Raw genomic sequence first — 24,188 nt, 5'->3', positions numbered from 1 at the left:
AGGTGTTGCCAGTATAACTCTATGGCAGAAACAAGCCACCTAGGTCTATACAAAATAAGACAAAAAGAAGCAACACTGGTCGTTTCTGGCCAGTGTTGCCAAATAAGCGATTAGTAATTTAATTTAATTTATTTTAATTTATAAGCGATTTTGGGATTATTTTTGTAGATTGAAAAAATATTGGGGGTCCTTTGCTCTTGGCATGAAAATGTTTGAGAACCACTGCTCTAAAACAATATTAGACAAAGTTTGAGCCACAAACACATTGCTCTCTCTCTCTTCTTCTTTTGTATAAATTAAATAGGCCTATTCGTGATTCTGCTTATAGATAAGATGCCCATGTTAGTTTGTTTTATGGAAACAGTTGTTTGTGTTGAATGTGCCAATTGCACAGAATTATTCAAAAGAGAGAAAATGGGCAAGCCATAAAATAATGCACATTGCACTTTTCATACGTCATGTGGAAAAAAGGGAAATAAAAAAAGTAACATTAATGTTGTCAAACCTGATCGGAGCATCTCTATAATACAGCGTTTTCTTTCAGTTCATCATTGAATTTAGAGCAAAAAAGGTTTTGCGATTCATTGCGATTAATCGCGCGATTAACTACACAAATCATGCGATTAATCGCGATAAAAAAATGTAATCGCCTGACAGCACTAAAATATTTGAATAATTGTAGTGGAGTAAAAGTACAGTAGATCCAAAATGTACTGAAGTAGACATTGGAAATACTCAAGTAGAGCACGTATACTTTAAAAAATGTACTTAAGTACAGTACTAAAGTACATGTACTTGGTTACTTTCCGACACTGACCTTGGGGTCGAACTGGTACGGCCGGTCGAACCCCGGGCCGAGGGAGATGCTGTCGTACGACACGCCGTCCAGGAAACCCGAATCTGGAACGCCAAACGGAGGGGGAGGAAAAGTTCGTCAGAGGCAGAACATCAGTTAACTGCAATCTCTAAATCCCTTCTCAGATTGAGCTGTTTGAACACCAGGGTTGATTTTGTCGACTAAAACTAAGACGGAAAAAAAAAAGTTCTTCGACTATATATTTCACTAACGAAAACTAAATAGAAACTAAATGAAAATATGATGACTAAAACTAAGACTAAATATACGGACAATTTCGTCAATAAATAAAAACTAGACTAAAATGCTAGGAAGGGACTAGTGGACAAGAGATCCAGTAGGCCTATAAGTCATTTTACACTTGTTTGAATGCTGAAAATAGCAGATCTACAAGCACAGCGCAACACATGCTCCTTTGTTTAAGGATATAGATGTACTGTCTATCTATGACATTAACATAGTACAATCCTGTTCTTTCATATATAAATGCACTTGCCTTCCAAATATGCTTCCTTTACAACTTTCAAAGAATATTTTAAGAACAACTCTCAAGTTCATGATTATAATACTAGACAATCTAACAATATTCATCCTCCCTTCAGCCGTACCACTCTTAGCCAGTTCTCCATAAAAGTCAGAGGTTCTTTACTCTGGAATTCACACATACTTATTGCCAACTCCGCGTCATCACTCTGTAACTTTAAACATAGATTGAGGGCCAGCCTCTTGAAGTTACCCTCTCCAATTGATTCTAACGTAATGTAGCCTTATTGTGCATACTCAGACATACTCTGACTCAGACACGCGCACACATGCACACATGCACACGCACACGCACACGCACACGCACACGCACACACACACACACACACACACACACACACACACACTTCACAAGTGTAAATAATGTATTTCTTGTTGTTTTTGTTATTATCCATACCTATGTTTGATTACTTTGTCTTACTATTTGTATATTACTTTTTGTATATTAACTTTGGTGAGAACCACATATAAGCCCTCCCTGGGTTTCTTTTCTCACCTGCACACACTTTTATTTATTATTTATTGATGTTACCTTTTTGTACTGTCTTTATTGTGCGAATAAACTAAACTAAAAACATTGTGAGCTTGTACGGCTATTTTACGACTAAAATGTGACTAAAACTAAATGAAAACTATGCAAAAGACTATGACCAAAACTAAAATCAAATTTTGCTGCCAAAAGCAACACTGTTGAACACTGCCCCACCCGCCCCTCTAGACCAGGAAGCATGCTGGCTGGACCAGGCTAGCCGCCCCTCTAGACCAGGAAGCACGCTGGCTGGACCAGGCTACCCAGTACCCACCCCTCTAGACCAGAAAGCATGCTGGCTGGACCAGGCTACCTGCCCCTCTAGACCAGAAAGCACGCTGGCTGGACCAGGCTACCCAGTACCCACCCCTCTAGACCAGAAAGCATGCTGGCTGGGCCAAGCTACCCGCCCCTCTAGACCAGGAAGCAGACTGGCTGGGCCAGGCTACCCGCCCCTCTAGACCTGCAGGAAGCACGCTGTCTGGGCCAGGCTACCCGCCCCTCTAGACCAGAAAGCACGCTGGCTGGGCCAGGCTACCCGCCCCACTAGACCAGAAAGCACGCTGGCTGGGCCAGGCTACGCGCCCCTCTAGACCAGAAAGCACGCTGGCTTGGCCAAGCTACCCGCCCCTCTAGACCAGAAAGCACGCTGGCTGGGCCAAGCTACCCGCCCCTCTAGACCAGAAAGCACGCTGGCTGGGCCAGGCTACCCGCCCCACTAGACCAGAAAGCACACTGGCTGGGCCAGGCTACCCGCCCCACTAGACCAGAAAGCACACTGGCTGGGCCAGGCTACCCGCCCCTCCAGGTTGGAGCGTACCTGACAGGCCCTGCAGCTGGGCCAGTGTTGCCAGGTTGGTGCGTACCTGCCAGGCCCTGCAGCTGGGCCAGTGTTGCCAGGTTGGTGCGTACCTGCCAGGCCCTGCAGCTGGGCCAGTGTTGCCAGGTTGGTGCGTACCTGACAGGCCCTGCAGCTGGGCCAGTGTTGCCAGGTTGGTGCGTACCTGACAGGCCCTGCAGCTGGGCCAGTGTTGCCAGGTTGGAGCGTACCTGACAGGCCCTGCAGCTGGGCCAGTGTTGCCAGGTTGGTGCGTACCTGCCAGGCCCTGCAGCTGGGCCAGTGTTGCCAGGTTGGTGCGTACCTGACAGGCCCTGCAGCTGGGCCAGTGTTGCCAGGTTGGTGCGTACCTGACAGGCCCTGCAGCTGGGCCAGTGTTGCCAGGTTGGTGCGTACCTGACAGGCCCTGCAGCTGGGCCAGTGTTGCCAGGTTGGAGCAGACGTGCTGCTGGCGGTAGATGGACTCGGACAGCAGGAAGTGGAGGTTGTGGAGCGGCAGCGTCGACACCAAGGGCAGCATGCCGTCCTGATGGGGAATCTGCACCGAGATGTGGATCCTGGACACGCACACACACACGCACACACGCACGCGCACACGCACGCACACATACACGCACACACACACACATAAACAGGGGAGGACTCCGTCAACCACATCCACTCAACCCATTAAGACCTGGAACGCCATCTGTGTCACTTCTGCGTTCATCCACAACAATAACCATCATTTTAATACTTTAGCTATTTTCGAAAAAGAAAACGTGACATTGTGGCGCAAAATCTTTTGATACGCCGTACATTCCTTCACAGCGAACGTTTTTTTACTCAACTCTTCGCCTCTGGTGGGGGGGGGGGGGGGTCCCTGGAACAAGGTATTTTCAGATGGGGGCGTGGCCAACATAATACAGATAATTCTGGGAGTCCACGGCCAACATAATAACTCTTTTAGGGTTAGGGTTACGGTTAGGGTTACGGTTGGTTAAGGGGACATTTAGGGGCGTGTCCTACCGGTTGGTTAGGGTTAGGGTTACGGTTGGTTAAGGGTTTAGGGGCGTGTCCTACCGGTTGGTTAAGGGTTTAGGGGGTTGTCCTACCGGTTGGTTAAGGGGACATTTAGGGGCGTGTCCTACCGGTTGGTTAAGGGGACATTTAGGGGCGTGTCCTACCGGTTGGTTAAGGGGACATTTAGGGGCGTGTCCTACCGGTTGGTTAAGGGTTTAGGGGCGTGTCCTACCGGTTGGTTAAGGGTTTAGGGGCGTGTCCTACCGGTTGGTTAAGGGGACATTTAGGGGCGTGTCCTACCGGTTGGTTAAGGGTTTAGGGGCGTGTCCTACCGGTTGGTTAAGGGGACATTTAGGGGCGTGTCCTACCGGTTGGTTAAGGGGACATTTAGGGGCGTGTCCTACCGGTTGGTTAAGGGGACATTTAGGGGCGTGTCCTACCGGTTGGTTATGGGGACATTTAGGGGCGTGTCCTACCGGTTGGTTAAGGGGACATTTAGGGCCGTGTCCTACCGGTTGGTTATGGGGACATTTAGGGGCGTGTCCTACCGGTTGGTTAAGGGTTTAGGGGCGTGTCCTACCGGTTGGTTAAGGGGACATTTAGGGGCGTGTCCTACCGGTTGGTTAAGGGGACATTTAGGGGCGTGTCCTACCGGTTGGTTATGGGGACATTTAGGGGCGTGTCCTACCGGTTGGTTATGGGGACATTTAGGGGCGTGTCCTACCGGTTGGTTAAGGGGACATTTAGGGGCGTGTCCTACCGGTTGGTTATGGGGACATTTAGGGGCGTGTCCTACCGGTTGGTTAAGGGTTTAGGGCCGTGTCCTACCGGTTGGTTAAGGGTTTAGGGGCGTGTCCTACCGGTTGGTTAAGGGTTTAGGGCCGTGTCCTACCGGTTGGTTAAGGGTTTAGGGGCGTGTCCTACCGGTTGGTTAAGGGTTTAGGGGGTTGTCCTACCGGTTGGTTAAGGGGACATTTAGGGGCGTGTCCTACCGGTTGGTTAAGGGTTTAGGGGCGTGTCCTACCGGTTGGTTAAGGGGACATTTAGGGGCGTGTCCTACCGGTTGGTTAAGGGTTTAGGGGCGTGTCCTACCGGTTGGTTAAGGGGACATTTAGGGGCGTGTCCTACCGGTTGGTTATGGGGACATTTAGGGGCGTGTCCTACCGGTTGGTTAAGGGGACATTTAGGGGCGTGTCCTACCGGTTGGTTATGGGGACATTTAGGGGCGTGTCCTACCGGTTGGTTAAGGGTTTAGGGGCGTGTCCTACCGGTTGGTTAAGGGTTTAGGGGCGTGTCCTACCGGTTGGTTAAGGGTTTAGGGGCGTGTCCTACCGGTTGGTTATGGGGACATTTAGGGGCGTGTCCTACCGGTTGGTTAAGGGTTTAGGGCCGTGTCCTACCGGTTGGTTAAGGGGACATTTAGGGGCGTGTCCTACCGGTTGGGGTGCTCCTTGTGCTTGACGTCCAGGTACTTGAGCGTGGCGATGAAGGACTGCGCCTGGAAGCCGCGCGCCGTGCCCGTGGTGACGGGCGTGTGGCAGATGGCGCCCTCGGTGCCCACCGTCACCACCTCGCTGCGCAGCGGCGTGCCCAGGTGGCCCGACGGGTCGCGGGCCTGAGCCACGCAACGCACATGGAACCGACGGCTGAAGTAGATGCTGTCTAGGACCTGGGGGAGGAGGAGGGAGGGAGGAGGAGGGAGGGAGAGGAGGAGGAGAGGAGATGGGGGAGGGGGAGGGAGGAGGAGGGGGAGGGAGGAGGGGGAGAGGAGGAGGGGGAGAGGAGGAGGAGGGAGGGAGGAGGAGGAGGGGGAGGGAGGAGGGGGAGAGGAGGAGGAGGGAGGAGGGAGGGAGGAGGAGGAGGGGGAGGGAGGAGGGGGAGAGGAGGAGGAGGGAGGAGGGAGGGAGGAGGAGGAGGGGGAGGGAGGAGGAGGGAGGAGGGGGAGAGGAGGAGGGGGAGGGGGAGGAGGGGGAGGAGGAGGAGGGTGGAGGGGGAGGAGGTGGAGGGGGAGGAGGAGGAGGGAGAGAGGGGGAGGAGGTGGAGGGGGAGGAGGGGGGGGGGAGGGAGGAGGAGGGGGAAGGGGAGGAGGAGGAGGGAGAGGGGGGGAGGAGGAGGATTATATTATAGTACAGGTTGTAATTCAGATGGCAGGTATGTGACATTAAGGAGTCAAACTCACCAGGTGGTTGACACCGGTGTAGGGCGTGCTGTCCGTGACGGTCTCGAAGGGCGAGCGGGCGCCGCTGGTGTCTGTGGGCGCCGCCACCTCCCAGGAGAAGTGCACCTGTAGGGGGCAGTGGTGGAGAGAGGGGGGGGAACAACATATTTTCAGATGGGAGTCGGCAGCCAAATACATTTATTTTTGGGGGTCCCCCACATTTTCTGAAAACTGTCAAGATTTAGAAGACAATTGTAGAATTGTCCTCATGTCTAAATGGGTTAAGTATAATGTACTTAGTGCATTAACTGGGGTCCCACAGGGATCTGTACTTGGTCCCCTCCTTTTCTCACTGTACACTAAATCCCTTGGCACTATCATCTCTGCTCACAATATATCCTATCACTGCTACACCGATGACACACAACTGTTTCTATCCTTCCCCCCCTCTGCCACTCAGGTGGAAGAGCGCATCACTGCATGCCTGGCTGACATCTCACAGTGGATGTCCTCCAATCACCTCAAGCTGAACTCTTCTTCCCAGCTAAGTCCTGCCCTATGCGGGAGGTAACTATCTCCGTAGACAACGCCCTGGTAACGTCTGTCCCAACAGCCAGGAATCTCGGTGTTGTCCTGGACAGTCAGCTCTCGTTCAAAACTCACATCACAGCTGTCACTCGATCCTGTAGGTTCACACTTTATAACATACGACGAATTAGACCGTTCCTCAGCCCAGCTCCTAATCCAACAGTCTTGTCAAAACTCGACTATTGTAACTCCCTCCTTACTGGCCTAGCAGCATGTGCACTTAAGCCTCTCCAGCTGATCCAAAATGCTGCAGCTTGCTTGGTCTTCAACCAGCCAAAATTCTCACAGAATACAAAACTCTGATGCTGGCATTCAAAGCAACCAAAGGTATGGCTCCCCCATATCTTGCAAGTATGATTGAACCCTACAAACCCTCCCGCGCACTCAGATCAGCCAACACAGGGAAGCTGGAAGTACCCTCACTAAAAACGCCGGGACAACGCTCCACACGTCCTAAACTCTTCTTCCTTCTGGCTCCAAAACTGTGGAATTCACTTCCCATTGCAGTCAGAACTGCAGCATCACTCCCAATCTTCCGCCGTAGTCTGAAAACCCACCTTTTCAGACTCCATCACGGCCCATAGCACTTACCCTACTACTAGGCCCACTCCTGTTTGCCCTATATATGCTTCCCCTCGGAACCATTATTAGCACCTTCAAAGGAATCTCCTATCACTGCTATGCTGATGATATTAAATTATACTGTTCTTTCAAACCAGATAAAATGGATAATATGATCACCATACTCCACGAATGCATTACTGTTATCAAGAATTGTATGTCGAGCAATTTCTTGCAGCTGAATCCAGACAAAACGGAAGTCCTAATTGTTGCCCCTAGTAGGGTTGCTGAAGTCATTGCCGATCGCCTTGGGTCACTAAAACATAGCCTCGGTACCAGGCTTTGATTTTTGTTGGTGCAAAAATTGAAAGCCTGGAGGAACGCATTGGCCGCTCTGGTCTAAAAGTGGGAGTCAACCCTTCCGGGTGGGCGTCGCTCCAAATTATGTGACGTAGCGCTGCACTAGGGGGGAGAGGAGGGGCCGGGGGTGACGGACAGATCGATGAGATCCAATCAGGGCGTGCGCAAATCTGAGCCGCGACCCGCCCCTCTAGACCAGAAACCTAACACGTTAGCTCAGGCTACTTAAACAGAACATATCCACCAACCCCAGAAACCTTGGCATTATTTTAGATCAGTCCATGCTTTTGGACAAACACGTAAATTCTGTATCGCGCACCTGCTTTTTTCACCTTTGTAACATTGCCAAACTAAGATCAGTTGTTTCACACCCGGAGTTAGAAACTATTATTCATGCATTTGTGTCATCACGTCTTGATTAAACTCTCTGTTTACCTGTCTGTCTAAAACCGCATTAGGTCGCCTACAACTGGTTCAGAATACAGCTGCTATAGGTTGCTGACCAGGTCCAGGAGATAATGTCATATAACACCCGTCCTTGCCTCCCTACACTGGCTCCCAGTTAATTACAGAATACATTTTAATATAACACCCGTCCTTGCCTCCCTACACTGGCTCCCAGTTAATTACAGAATACATTTTAAGACTCTAGTCATTACACACCGAGCCCTCCATGGCCAGGCACCTCCTTATCTCTCTGACCTGCTCCAGCCGTATGTGCCCAGCAGGTCACTGAGATCCACATCCCATGGCCCAGAAGGTCACTGAGATCCACATCACAGGCTTTGCTGGTTGTTCCTCAGACAAAGCGGAAAACCAAAGGCGATCGAGCCTTTGCAGGTTTTGCCCCTAGGCTATGGAATGAGCTTCCACTCCACCTAAGAACTATGGACTCTGTGGACATTTTCAAAGGACTGTTAAAAACTCACCTTTTTAAACAGGCCTTTCCATAGCCGGCCTGGTTAAACTAAAACTCACCTTTTTAAAACAGGCCTTTTATTAATTTTTAATTAAATAAAATCAAATTGTTGCTAAAAAGCAACGCTGGGTCTTAGAGGGTTAAACAGGCCTTTCCATAGCCGGCCTGGTTAAATGTTGATTGCTTTATTTTTACTCTACTTTTTTCTATTTTCTATTTTGTCTTACTTTATTAATGATTTAGTTCTTAACTTGTTTTATTGACTATTTAGACTTGTTTTCATTTTATTGTTGTTAAAGCACTTTGTGACTGTAATTGTCTGTGAAAGGTGCTCTATAAATAAATCTAAGGGGGTAGGGTAAGTAAATACCCTACCCCCTTAGATAGCATTTCTGTAGACTTAGATAGCATTTGATACAGACTTATAGCATGTTATGTAGACAGCACTATAATTGCATTGTATGTAGTCATAATAATAATAATAATAAAACTTTATTTGTATAGCACCTTTCATGACATGAAATGCAGCTCAAAGTGCTTTACAGAACAATGCAGAATAAAAGAAAAGCAAGGCAACGACATTAAAAAACAAGCAGTAATGCAATACAGTGAGGACATGAATAACAAAAAAATTAAAGATCAATTAAAAGCAATGTTGTAGAAGTGGGTCTTGAGCTGAGCTTTAAAAATGTCTACAGAGGCTGCCTGACGAAGGTACAGTGGGAGCTTGTTCCATGCCGACGGCCCGTAGAAGCAAAAAGCTGCTTCCCCGTATTTTTTTGTTGCCATTTCTTTAGGAAAAGCGAGCAGGCCAGCAGTGGAAGACCTTAGGGGCATGCCATAGTACAGGGGTCGGCAACCCAAGATGTTGAATGAGCCATTTTCGACCAAAAAAATTAATTCAAAATCTATCTGGAGCCGCAAAAAAAATGTAATCCTTAAAATGCTTATATAATGAAGACAACAGGGCTGCAAGTGGATATTAGCCTATCTATCAAAATAAAAAGTGCGCTATGGTTCAAGCCCGTTCGGAAATAGCACACTGTGCAATGCAAACTAATAGGCGAGTGCGCTCCCGGTGCGCATTTCCGAACGCAGTCAACGCACCCTCCATTATTATGCCATGTTTTTTGCATTGTGTTCTTACCCGTTTAATGTGATTTCTGTGTGTGGACATCGCTGGAGAGCTTCTCAACATTGGGCATGTAAAATGTCACTTTAATCTTCACACACGACTGCAAGCTCTCATCGGTGAGGCGTGTGCGGTATTTGGATTTAATGTAGTTCATGTTTGAGAATATCTGCTCACAAAAGTACGTTGATCCAAAGATGGATAATACTCCAAATGCGAGTTTCTTCATGTTCACATAATTGTCTGGAAGAGCATTCCATGTTTTCCACACAAGTGTGTGGGAAGGCAGAAGGGAGCAAACTTTTAAGAAGTGGATCGCAGCTAATTAAACTCCACCACTGCTGGCTGCTGCTTTGCTGTTTCGTTGCAACCCGGGAGATAATAAAACGTCTATATGACTCCTTCGTCACCGTCTGTGAATGGCTTGCCACGTTTTATTTATTGTTTGATAGTTTGTCACTGCAGATTTAGCCATGGTGCGTCATGGCAACTGCAGCCTGTTTTACGCAATCGCTACATTTACATTGTAAACGTGTACATAAACATTCAGATTCCAAATATAAAGTCCTCGCCACATGTGCCACGGGTGTTAGAATGTTGCTGGTACAGCGATTAGCATTGCTGCATCCCGCGTTGTTTAATAAAAAGCATTTTTATCCGAGCAGTTATTTACTGGCCATTGGCTTTCAACTACGCGCCCCCACCCGGTGTGCAACTGTTTCCCAACCCCGTTTGAGAAAAGGGGCGCTCGGATAAAAATGCTTTTTATTAAACAACGCGGGATGCAGCAATGCTAATCGCTGTACCAGCACATTTCTAACTCCCGTGGCACATGTGACGAGGACTTTATATTTTAAATCGGAATGTTTATATACACGTTTGGACTGCGATTGCGTAAAACAGGCTGCTGTTGCGTCATGACTGACAGTCATGTTTCAGGGCTATACTGCAGATTAAGCATACAGGCAATCCATCATAATATTTATTCTACACACTTTTTACAAAATTGGGAAACTTAAGAATGTTTCTGTCACGTTTGGCCTCCTACAGAAACCATAAATGAAAAATAAAAATGTGAAAAAATAAACATTATACATTTTCATAGATTCTTTTGTAATGCTACAGGGAGCCACTAGGGGAGTGCTCAAGAGCCGCAAGCGGCTCTTGAGCCGTCGGTTGCCGACCCCTGCCATAGTACCATGCCATAGTACATATGTATAGCATAGTAGTATATATGTATAGTTTATATGTATAGTTTCATTATATAGATATTCCACTGTTACTTTCTTAGCTTACGCATGTTTCATGATAAATGCTTTTATGTGATGTATTCCCATGCTTTTTTGTTCTTGCTTAATGTAAGTCGCTCTGGATTAAGAGCGTCTGCTAAATGTCTAAATTGTAAATTGTATTACTACTAGTATACTACTAGTATAACTATATTACTACAGCCCACTGTACCTGGGTCTGGTTGATGTATAAGGTTAAGTATAATGTACTTAGTACATTACGAGTATTCTACTAGTATAACTATATCAGTACCTGGGTCTGGTTGATGCCTGCCTCCTGGCAGCGTTGGCGCATCACGGGGTACTTGGGGTAGTGCGGGTCACAGGGCGTGACGCAGACCAGCGGGTAGCCGGGCGACGGGCTCTTCTTCTTCACGCCTTCCTTGGTCACCTCGGCCACGTTGTCGTAGTCGGAGAGCGACACCACCTGGTGGAGAGCGGAGGGATGACGGGGAGGAGGAGGTGAAAAGGGACCCACGGTTCCATTTCCGTGAACCCATTGAACACTTTGAGTGCCAACCGGTGGACAAAAGTGGCGGCGGCAGCTTGGGTGCCACGTGATGAGTAGCGGTTTTGGTATGGCGCGGTTTGTCGCCATCTTGAACGCTAATAGCAATAAGCCAGCTAATGCTAATAGCAATAAGCCAGCTAATGCTAATATCAATAAGCCAGCTAATGCTAATATCAATAAGCCAGCTAATGCTAATAGCAATAAGCCAGCTAATGCCAGCGAGCTAAGGCGACGTCCATCCTTGCCCGAGGAAGAGGCCAATATTCTAATCGCGATCACCGCAAAATCAGAAATGACCTCCGAACATCGCCGATCTGATTGACACCGCGGACAGCGGGCAGGGTGAGGCTGCCTCACCAGAGGGGGTGTGTCTTACCAGAGGGGGTGTGTCTTACGAGAGGGGGTGAGTTAGGGGCAGGGCAGGGGGTCTTACCAGAGGGGGGGCAGGCAGAATGAGGCTGCCCGCGGCCTCCTGGTCCAGAATGGTAACGGTCGCCGTGGTGACGCGGCCCAGGACGGCCTCCAGCGGGTCGTCGGGGCCCAGGACCACCGTGAAGGACTCGTGCCACTCTCTCTCCTCATTGGACAGAACCTCCACCTTGAACAGCATGTGGTCCAATCCTGGAGGAGAGAGAGAGTTTTAGTCTCTTGAATAGTTTTCATTTAGTTTTAGTCACATTTTAGTCACCTGGAAATGTTTTAGTGTTTTAGTCTAGTTTTAGTCGACTAAATGTCACAAGATCTTAGTCGACAAAATCTACAGTCCACTAAAATGTGTTTTGGCGGGCCTTGATGCCGTCGTAATGACTGTTTTTACACTTGCTGAAAATAGCAGATCTAAGTGTAAAATGACTTATACTGGATCTCTTGTCCACTAGTCCCTTCCTAGTGGATCTCTTGTCCACTAGTCCCTTCCTAGTGGATCTCTTGTCCACTCGTGCCTTCCTAACATTTTAGTGACCACTTCTCTTCCTTCTCAAAGCTTCCTTGGGTCGCTTTGGTGAACACAGCCTCTGAACCATTCCTTAACTCATTCTGACCTGAGATCAGATTCTAAAAATGTCTTCTATGTCAGTCGCTCTTCGATCTTTCAAAAATAGCAGACCTACAAGCTCATATGAGCTTGTAGGTCTGCTATTTTTCAATAGCTAAAGCATAACATAATGCTAACACCAAAATGGGTTCCCGTTCAGAATGGGTTAACTCCATTGGTCACTGAACTAACTACTGGACCCAATCGTCAAGGCACACAGTATTCACAAGAAATTCATAGTAAAATGGCTTCTTTTAAGCGAGACAAAAATCAGGAGAAAATCTACTTTGTTTATCGACCTTTCTTTATCCCAGCAACAAGAAGAGCGAAAAGCAAAACCAACGCCAACCATTTGTAGACTCTGTGTACCATTTGACCTCTGAAGTTCGCCCATCCTCCGACCATCTTTCTCAATGAGCATCTTTTGGTCTAATAGACGTCTAATATTCGTCTAAAGGGTCGTCTAAAAATGGGATTAAAAAATGTCTAAAAATTTAAGTTGTTTAGACGTCTATTCTTAGATTAGACGTTGCTTAGCGGTTGATTAGACGTCTATATATAGACGGTCTATATATAGACGGTCTATATATAGACGTTTAAACAACCACTAAGCAACGTCTTTCACTTTTTAGACGTTTCTTTATCCCATTTTTAGACGCGCACGTCTAATAGCCGTCTACTGCTCAGTGGGTTGGTTATACTGCAGCGTTGCGTGCGTGTGTGTGTGCGTGTGTTTATGTATGAGCCTTCAGACATGAGAGAGCGAGACGGTGTGTGTGTATATGAGCTCCAGACGGTATTTCAAAAATAGTGGATCTACAAGCTCACAATATGTCGTGATGTGCCACATTATGAGCTTGTAGATCTGCTATTTTCAAAAGATTTGTATACATTTGAAAACTTGAAATGGGACATTCTGCACAATACTTTTGGTACTTTAAGTACACCTTGATTAAAATACCTTTGTACTTTTACTCAAGTAAATGTTACTTGTAACAGTATGTATTTCAATGTATTTCTATATTGCAGTATTGCAGGTGGTTGAATAGCCACTCCACATATTAACCCATTCTGAACGGGCACCCATTTTGGTGTTAGCATCGTGTTATGCTTTAGCTATTGAAAAATAGCAGATCTACAAGCTCATATCGCGCCACCGAGTGGCGCGATATGAGCTTGTAGGTCTGCTATTTTTTGAAAAATCGAAGAACGACTGACATTTTTTAGGATCTGATCTCAGGTCAGAATGGGTTAATCAGACCAGTGTGTGTCCAGTGGAAACCTCGTATGAATCTGATCTCAGGTCAGAATGGGTTAAAATACACCTGTGGGTGTGGCTGAGAATCTGGGGGTGTGTCTGTGGGTGTGTCTAACAGAGGTACCTATACCAGTTCTGATAAATGTCATTTTGAGATTGAGGAACAAACGAGTGGGACTGTACTGTACTGTATATGAGCTCCAGGACTCACCGGGTGGGAACTTGAGCACGCGGCTCTTGGGGTTGTAGTCCAGTCCGGACTGGGCCGATCCGTCCCGCGTGCTGCAGCGGACCTTGGAGGTGCGCTGCAGGTCTCCGGTGCGCTGCACCCTGACGGAGAGGACCTCCACCCCCCCGTCGGCCCCCCCGGGGGGCTCGCGCACAGCGTAGGACGCCTGGGAGAACTCTATGGTGGGGGCTGGGGGGGGGGGACACACAACACACACATTAACATGAACTCTATGGTGGGGGCTGGGGGACAACACACACATTAACATGAACTCTATGGTGGGGGCTGGGGGGGGGGGAACAACACACACATTAACATGAACTCTATGGTGGGGGCTGGGGGGGGGGGGGGGAACAACACACACATTAACATGAACTCTATGGTGGGGGCTGGGGGGGGAACAACACACACATTAACATGAACTCTATGGTGGGGGCTGGGGGGGGGGGGACACACAACACACACATTAACATGAACTCTATGGTGGGGGCTGGGGGGGAACAACACACACATTAACATGAACTCTATGGTGGGGGCTGGGGGGGGGGGGGGGGAACAACACACACATTAACATGAACTCTATGGTGGGGGCTGGGGGGGGAACAACACACACATTAACATGAACTCTATGGTGGGGGCTGGGGGGGGGGGGGACACACAACACACACATTAACATGAACTCTATGGTGGGGGCTGGGGGGGGAACAACACACACATTAACATGAACTCTATGGTGGGGGCTGGGGGGACGGACAACACACACATTAACATGAACTCTATGGTGGGGGCTGGGGGGGGGGACAACACACACATTAACATGAACTCTATGGTGGGGGCTGGGGGGGGGGACAACACACACATTAACATGAACTCTATGGTGGGGGCTGTGGACACACACACACGAGACATGAGAAAGCGAGAAATGAGAAATGAGAAAGCTCGCTTTCCCATTTCTCGCTTTCTCATTTCTCGCTTTGCCACCGAGTGGCGCGCTTACGAGCTTGTAGGTCTGCTATTTTTGAAAAAGTCGAAGAACGACTGACATTTTTTTTTATCTGATCTCAGGTCAGAATGGGTTAATCAGACCAGTGTGTGTGTGTCCAGTGGAAACCTCGTATGAATCTGATCTCAGGTCAGAATGGGTTAAGCCCCCGATTACAGGGAATAAAACAATTACGTCAATAACATCAAGGGGCCATAAGAGGGTTAAGAGGGGTGGTCAGGGTGCGTGCGTGCGTGCGTGCGTCAGAGTGATGGCATATCGTACCGTCTTCCTCGTTGGTGATGGTAACCGTGACGATGTCGTTCACGCCCACCATGGCGCCGCCCCAGTGGTCGCCCTGCGGCGTCCCAAGATGCACCTGGAACTCCTCGTCTGGCTCGAACACGGAGTCGTCGTTGACGTGCACGGTGCAGTTCTTCACCTGCACGGGACACACACACACACACACACACACACACACACACACACACAATTTACAATTTACAATTTAGGCATTTAGCAGACGCTCTTAATCCAGAGCGACTTACATTAAACAAGAACAAAAAAGCATGGGAATACATCACATAACAGCATTTATCATGAAACATGCGTAAGCCAAGAAAGTAAGAGTGGAATATCTATATAATGAAACTATACATATAAACTATACATATATACTACTATGCTATACATATGTACTATGACGTGCTATGACTATATACAATGCAATTATAGTGCTGTCTACATAACATGCTATAAGTCTGTATCAAATGCTATCTAAGTCACACACACACGCTCGCACACACGCGCACACACTCACGCACGCACACGCACACATCGGTGTGAATGGGTGAAAGTAATGCATGGATAAAGGCGCTACTGTACTGTATACAAATGCACCATATTTACCTTTTATAGAAACATGAGGTTTTTCAGAAAAACTGACATTATTTTTATGAATTCATTTTTTATCTCACGATTTTGTAACCCATTTTTTCACCCCTGTGTCCAGGTTGCTCCTTTCCACGCGACAGGGGGGAGTTTCCCTGGTTGGACGTAGCGCGTGGTAGGAACACGTTATTCCAACCAGTTCCTTTCCCCTCCATCAGGCGCCCCGGCTGGCCAGGGGGAGGCAGTTTAGTGACCAGGATTACGGCCTGTTTTTTGTGAGGGTACCCACTACCTACCCTAGGGGACACGGGGAGAACATGTGAGGGTACCTACCCTAGGGGACACGGAGAGAACATGTGAGGGTACCTACCCTAGGGGACACGGGGAGAACATGTGAGGGTACCTACCCTAGGGGACACGGGGAGAACATGTGAGGGTACCTACCCTAGGGGACATGGGGAGAACATGTGAGGGTACCTACCCTAGGGGACAGGGGGAGAACATGTGAGGGTACCTACCCTAGGGGACAGGGGGAGAACATGTGAGGGTACCTACCCTAGGGGACACCTAGGGTAGGTACGGTACGAACCGTACCGTTTCCCCCTCCAGGAAGGTGACGCGGGACTCGAACCGTACCGTTTCTCCCTTGAGGAAGGTGACGTGGGACTCGAACCGTACCGTTTCTCCCTTGAGGAAGGTGACGCGGGACTCGTCCTGATTGGTCCTCTCCGTGAAGTCGACGCCCACGGCGGCCGACATGGTGCGTGTGAAGCATCGGACCGAGGAGCGGTGGCTGAGGTCGCCGCTGCGCCGCACGGCGATGTGGAGCACGCTCTCTCTCTCCTTCACCGTGTACGAGCTCTTCTCGAACTGCATGCTGGGAACTGGGGGGGGGGGAGGAGGGAGAGGAGGGGGGGGGGGTCGTGATGTCATTGTTGTAGGAGCAGTGTTGTTTTCGTCGACTAAAACGAAGTTGACGAAAAATGTTCGTCGACTAGCCTTTTTTTCCACAGACGAAAACTAAATGGAAACTAAATGAAAACGTATAAGCTACGACGACTAAAACTAAGACTAAAATATACTGACAATATCGTCAACAGATAAAAACTAGACTAAAATGTTAGGAAGGGACTAGTGGACAAGAGATCCAGTAGAAGTCATTTTACACTTGGTTGCATGCTGAAAATAGCAGATCTACAAGCTCACAACGGGTCGCGCTGCGACACGTGTAAAATCCGTCATTACAAGGGCATCAAGGCCCGCCAAAATACATTTTAGTCGAATAAATCAACAGTAGATTTAGTCGACTAAAACTAGACACTAAAACATGCCGGGTGACTAAAATGTGACTATAAAACTAAAGGAAAACTATTCAAGAGACTTGCCAAAGACAACACCGTATAGGAGGAGCCATTATGATGGTCCTGGAAGTTGAATAAAACACAGGCGTGTACATACTGTCCTGGAAGGTGTCGCTGATGACCACGTTGGCCTCGTAGGGCTCCAGAAGGACCGCCCCCTGCGGCGAGCTGAGGAAAACCACGAAGGACTCGGACCCCTCGATGGCCGGGTTCTGAGCGTCGTCCATGATGGTGAGACTGCATGTCTACAACAGGAGAACACCACCGCATGAATTAATGCAGGAAGGCCGTCCCAACCGTCCCTCTACACGCTGTCCCAACCGTCCCTCCACACGCCGTCCCAACCGTCCCTCCACACGCTGTCCCAACCGTCCCTCTACACGCTGTCCCAACCGTCCCTCTACACGCTGTCCCAACCGTCCCTCTACACGCTGTCCCAACCGTCCCTCCACACGCTGTCCCAACCGTCCCTCCACACGCTGTCCCAACCGTCCCTCTACACGCTGTCCCAACCGTCCCTCTACACGCTGTCCCAACCGTCCCTCCACACGCTGTCCCAACCGTCCCTCTACACGCTGTCCCAACCGTCCCTCTACACGCTGTCCCAACCGTCCCTCTACACGCTGTCCCAACCGTCCCTCCACACGCTGTCCCAACCGTCCCTCCACACGCTGTCCCAACCGTCCCTCCACACGCTGTCCCAACCGTCCCTCTACACGCTGTCCCAACCGTCCCTCTACACGCTGTCCCAACCGTCCCTCTACACGCTGTCCCAACCGTCCCTCCACACGCTGTCCCAACCGTCCCTCCACACGCTGTCCCAACCGTCCCTCTACACGCTGTCCCAACCGTCCCTCCACACGCTGTCCCAACCGTCCCTCCACACGCTGTCCCAACCGTCCCTCTACACGCTGTCCCAACCGTCCCTCTACACGCTGTCCCAACCGTCCCTCTACACGCTGTCCCAACCGTCCCTCCACACCCCAGACTCTGTCCCAACCGTCCCTCCACACCCCAGACTCTGTCCCAACCGTCCCTCTACACGCTGTCCCAACCGTCCCTCTACACGCTGTCCCAACCGTCCCTCTACACGCTGTCCCAACCGTCCCTCTACACCCCAGACTCTGTCCCAACCGTCCCTCTACACGCTGTCCCAACCGTCCCTCTACACCCCAGACTCTGTCCCAACCGTCCCTCTACACGCTGTCCCAACCGTCCCTCCACACCCCAGACTCTGTCCCAACCGTCCCTCTACACGCTGTCCCAACCGTCCCTCTACACGCTGTCCCAACCGTCCCTCTACACGCTGTCCCAACCGTCCCTCCACACCCCAGACTCTGTCCCAACCGTCCCTCTACACGCTGTCCCAACCGTCCCTCTACACGCTGTCCCAACCGTCCCTCCACACCCCAGACTCTGTCCCAACCGTCCCTCTACACGCTGTCCCAACCGTCCCTCTACACGCTGTCCCAACCGTCCCTCCACACGCCGTCCCAACCGTCCCTCTACACGCCGTCCCAACGGTCCCTCCACACCCCAGACTCTGTCCCAACCGTCCCTCTACACGCTGTCCCAACCGTCCCTCCACACCCCAGACTCTGTCCCAACCGTCCCTCTACACGCTGTCCCAACCGTCCCTCTACACGCTGTCCCAACCGTCCCTCTACACGCTGTCCCAACCGTCCCTCCACACCCCAGACTCTGTCCCAACCGTCCCTCCACACGCCGTCCCGACCGCCCCCTGCGGCGAGCAGAGGAAAACCACGAAGGACTCGGACCCCTCGATGGCCGGGTTCTGAGCGTCGTCCATGATGGTGAGACTGCACGTCTACAACAGGAGAACACCACCGCATGAATTAATGCAGGAAGGCCGTCCCAACCGTCCCTCCACACCCCAGACTCTGTCCCAACCGTCCCTCCACACGCCGTCCCAACCGTCCCTCCACACCCCAGACTCTTCTGCCTTCTCTAAAACACCCTGGACAACGCTCCACACGCCCCAGACTCTTCTCCCTTCTAACTGTACTTTCTGAGGCGCCTTAAAAAATTTGGCTTAAGTACAAAAGGACTAGTGAACTTTTATCGCTGTATAATTGAAAGTGTCTTAACTGGCTGTATCACAGTGTGGTACGGTAACACGACCGCTCAGGATTGCAAGAGGTTGCAGAGGACCATTAAAACAGCAGCTAAAATCATCGGCACTACAGAATTACCCAGTCTCCATAACATCTACACCACTCGCTGTATGAAAAAAGCCCATAACATCATGGAAGACACCAGCCACCCCGCAAATACCCTGTTCAAACTACTCCCCTCCAAAAAACGCTACCAGAGCATCAAATCTCGTACCACCCGTCTCAGTAACAGTTTTTACCCCCAGGCAGTCAGGCTGCTGAACAGCTGACCTTGAACTGTATTGCACTTCACTTCACTTGCACTTTTCTTTTCCTGTTTTTTTGTCTTTTCTTGCACTATAGATGTTTGTTTATGTCCTGTGTATGTAAGACGGAGAGTGCTCTGAGCAAAATAAATTTCATTGTATGTATACTCTGTATCTATACAAATGACAAATAAACCTGAACCTGAACCTGAACCTGAACCTGACAACGCTCCACGCGTCCCAGATTCTTCTCCCTTCTCTAAAACACCCTGGACAACGCTCCACACGTCCCAGACTCTTCTCCCTTCTCTAAAACACCCTGGACAACACTCCACATGCCCCAGACTCTTCTCCCTTCTCTGAAACACCCTGGACAACGCTCCACACGTCCCAGACTCTTCTCCCTTCTCTAAAACACCCTGGACAGCACTCCATGCATCCCAGACTCGTCTCCCTTCTCTAAAAACCCCTGGACACCGCTCCACGCGTCCCATACTCTTCTCGCTTCTCTAAAACCTCCTGGACAACGCTCCACACGTCCCAGACTCTTCTCCCTTCTCTAAAACACCCTGGACAACGCTCCACACGTCCCAGACTCTTCTCCCTTCTCTAAAACACCCTGGACAACGCTCCACACGTCCCAGACTCTTCTCCATTCTCTAAAACACCCTGGACAACGCCCCACACGTCCCAGACTCTTCTCCCTTCTCTAAAACACCCTGGACAACGCTCCACATGTCCCAGACTCTTCTCCCTTCTCTGAAACCCCCTGGACAATGCTCCACACGTCCCAGACTCTTCACCCTTCTCTAAAACACCCTGGACAACGCTCCACGCGTCCCAGACTCTTCTCCCTTCTCTAAAACACCCTGGACAACGCTCCACACGTCCCAGACTCTTCTCCATTCTCTAAAACACCCTGGACAACGCCCCACACGTCCCAGACTCTTCTCCCTTCTCTAAAACACCCTGGACAACGCTCCACACGTCCTAGACTCTTCTCCATTCTCTGAAACACCCTGGACAACGCTCCACACGTCCCAGACTCTTCACCCTTCTCTAAAACACCCTGGACAACGCTCCACGCATCCTACCTAGACCCTTCTCCTCTCCCCTCACTCTGAAGCAGTGGACCACTCTCTCTCCGTGTGCCAGGTTTCAAGCAGCTAACAGGTTTGCCAGCGATGCGGACCGCACATACCTGTCGGGTCTCGCCCGGTTTGAACTCCACCTTCTTGGAGCTGGGGATGTAGTCCAGGCCGGGCGTGGCGGAGGCGGGGTCAGACGGGCGAGTGGCGCACCACACGGAGGTGAGCGAGGACAGGTCGGTTCCCTGACGCAGCACCGGGATCTCTATGGTACCTGGTGGGGGGAGGGGCAGCCATCAGGTTGGAAGTATGAGAAACAATTTACAATTTAGCAGACGCTCTTGATCCAGAGCGACTTACATTAACCCATTCTGACTTGAGATCAGATTCATACGAGGTTTCCACTGGACACACACTGGTCTGATTAACCCATTCTGACCTGAGATCAGATTCTAAAAATGTCAGTCGTTCTTCGATTTTTTCAAAAATAGCAGACCTACAAGCTCGTATCGCGCCACTCGGTGGCGCGATATGAGCTTGTAGATCTGCTATTTTTCAATAGCTAAAGCATAACATGATGCCAACACCAAAATGGGTGCCCGGTCAGAATGGGTTAAGCAAAAACAAAGCATGGCATACATCACATATATAAAAAGTAGTTATCATGAATCATGTATAAACTAATAATAATAATAATAATAATAATAATAATAATAATATATACGATTTATATAGCGCTTTTCTGGGTACCCAAAGTCGCTTTACAGAAAGAGGTACAGACATATTTATTAGAAAACTATTAAAAAAGGTTTAAAAGGTTAAAAACTAGAAATCAAAATCAAAAGAGGGACAAAGAAGAAGGGTGTGTGTGTGTGTGTGTGTGTGTGGGGGGGGGGGGGGTTATGTAGGGAAAGCCTGTTTGAAAAGGTGGGTTTTAACTTTTGAGTGTGCTTTTGAACATTCGGAAGGTGGGGGCAGCTCTGATGTGAGTTGGGAGTGAGTTCCAGAGAGAATGGGCAGCCACTGCGAAGGCCCTGTCTCCCCATGTCCGTTTACTAAGAACGTAACAGTGGAGTATCTATGTTAACTATACATACTATTGTATATTATACATGTGTACTATAAAGTGCTATGACTACATAAAATGCAATTCTAGTGCTGTCTACGTAACAAGCTATAAGTCTGTCTAAAATACTATCTAAGTCTACATAAAGTGCTATCTAAGGGGCTAGGCTAGGCTAGGCTAACACACACAAATCATTTATATCTGACTGACTTTAACCCCATTCAGGACGGGAGGCCCTTTTGGTGTTTTAAAAGCATCATGTTATACTTTAGCTATTGAAAAATAGCAGATCTACAAGCTCGTGCTATTTTTGAAAAATCTTGAAAATGTGGCGAAAATGTGATTTATATTATATTCTTTCAGAGCAAACGTTTTTAACTCAAATCTTTGCTTCTGGAACTACGTATTGTCAGACATTTGTAGAATCGTCCTCAGGTCAAAATAATAAGCATTATGTTATGCTTTAGCTATTGAAAAATAGCAGATCTAGTGCCGCGCTACGAGCTTGTAGATATGCAATTTTTGAAAAATCTTGAAAATGTGGGGCACAATTGATTTTATATAAAAATATATACCAAAAACATAATGATAATAACAATAACAATGACGATGACAATAATTACGATAACGATAACACGATAATACTAATATTATGTTACTATTAAAACTCACAAAGTGCCTTACATGCAGGAATTAAAAACAAAGACAGGCAAAATACAACAGAATAGTCAAACAAAAAACAGGAACATACGATTGATCTAAGAAAAATAACAACACAGTGAATTACGGAGCTATAGAGACAGAGTTACACTTCTTAACACAATGTAAAAACTACACACTGTGATGACGGAGCTATAGAGACAGAGTTACACTTCTTAACACAATGTAAAAACTACACACTGTGATGATGGAGCTATAGAGACAGAGTTACACTTCTTAACACAATGTAAAAACTACACACTGTGATGACGGAGCTATAGAGACAGAGTTACACTTCTTAACACAATGTAAAAACTACACACTGTGATGACGGAGCTATAGAGACAGAGTTACACTTCTTAACACAATGTAAAAACTACACAAATATTAGAGAGGAGTTCTTCCCAAAATTTGAAACAAATTTCCCAGACTTCCGAAGTATGACAGAAAGGGAAAGATTACCAGTCCTTCTGGGGGAACAGAAATAATGTGCAGTTTTGGCTGCAAAATATGTAAATTCCTGTCACAGGAAAAGGGACAACCAGTAGGACACACATACAGTATGCCATGTTTTATTTTCTGCACCACCTGCTTTATTTTATATTATTTTTTATTATGTTATGTTGTTGTTTGTCATATCTGTGATTGTGCTTTGGCAACACTTGTAAAACGTCATGCCGATAAAGCCTATTGAATTGAATTGAATTGAAATAACAACACAAACCATTATGTTACATTATAGGAAAAGCTTGTGTAGCAAAATAGCAAAGTAATAAACGGATAACGATAACACTAATAAACGGTCCTACCTGCGTCCTCGCTGTACGTGAAGGTAACGATAACACTAATAAACGGTCCTATACCTGCGTCCTCGCCGTACGTGAAGGTGGCGTTAATAATAACGATAACGATACCGATAATACTACTAAATGGTCCTACCTGCGTCCTCGCCGTACGTGAAGGTGGCGTTGCCCAGGATAACGACAACGATAACCCTAATAAACGGTCCTATACCTGCGTCCTCGCTGTACGTGAAGGTAACGATAACCCTAATAAACGGTCCCATACCTGCGTCCTCGCTGTACGTGAAGGTGGCGTTGCCCAGGGAGACGGTGGAGGCGTCGTTGGGCCCGTCGATGACCACGGTGGCGGAGGCCACGCCCCCCAGACGGGCGCCCCGCGAGGGCTCGGCCAGCCGCAGCGTGAACTCCTCGCTCAGCTCGTACTCGCTGTCGTCCACCAGGCGCACGTCGCACGAGGACACGCGCACGCCGGCGCCGAACACCACGCGGCCCGCCGCGGACCCCGCCACGGGCCGCGACACGTAGTCCGAGCCCGACTCCAGGCCGCCGTGCGCGCTGCTGCCCTGCAAGAGAGAGACAACGGGATTGGACGGTTTGATGGAAATGTTACAAAAAATAAAACACCGCTGAATCTGCTGGAAAAAAACTTAAAGCTGCTATAAGCAATACTATATGTGAAAATTCAAAATTGTAATGACATTTTCTATATTAATTATTTTTGGTATTCAGACAATGGGTAGAACGCTCCCTAAAATGTTTTTGTCTCTGTGACACATCTAGGGGGCGCTGTGACACATCTAGGGGGCGCTGTGACACATCTAGGGGGCTGCATTACAATTTACAATTTACAATTTAGGCATTTAGCAGACGCTCTTAATCCAGAGCGACTTACATTAAGCAAGAACAAAAAGCATGGGAATACATCACATAAAAGCATTTATCATGAAACATGCGTAAGCTAAGAAAGTAACAGTGGAATATCTATATAATGAAACTATACATATATATATTAGAATTGGAAACGAATAATATATACTACTATGCTATACATATGTACTATGGCGTGCTATGACTATATACAATGCAATTATAGTGCTGTCTACATAAAATCC

General features: G+C 48.5%; 1 protein-coding gene across 1 annotated transcript in view; it reads right to left on the bottom strand.

The window, feature by feature from the left end:
* Window positions 1–24,188, bottom strand: part of fras1 (Fraser extracellular matrix complex subunit 1) — a 161,604-nt gene that overhangs the window by 20,486 nt on the left and 116,930 nt on the right. Inside the window, 12 exon segments of the mRNA XM_083784744.1 lie at window positions 818–900; window positions 3,163–3,323; window positions 5,205–5,437; window positions 5,948–6,052; window positions 11,029–11,202; window positions 11,720–11,907; window positions 13,789–13,995; window positions 15,074–15,230; window positions 16,358–16,563; window positions 17,138–17,285; window positions 20,622–20,782; window positions 23,342–23,639. Coding sequence (XP_083640870.1) covers window positions 818–900; window positions 3,163–3,323; window positions 5,205–5,437; window positions 5,948–6,052; window positions 11,029–11,202; window positions 11,720–11,907; window positions 13,789–13,995; window positions 15,074–15,230; window positions 16,358–16,563; window positions 17,138–17,285; window positions 20,622–20,782; window positions 23,342–23,639 — 2,121 coding nt within the window.

This window comes from Protomyctophum parallelum (assembly GCF_964188405.1).
Source record: "Protomyctophum parallelum genome assembly, chromosome: 15".
NCBI classification, from domain to species: domain Eukaryota; kingdom Metazoa; phylum Chordata; class Actinopteri; order Myctophiformes; family Myctophidae; genus Protomyctophum; species Protomyctophum parallelum.
Note: the sequence above shows the minus strand (reverse complement) of the source record. Positions and strands in the feature narration are given on the sequence as shown.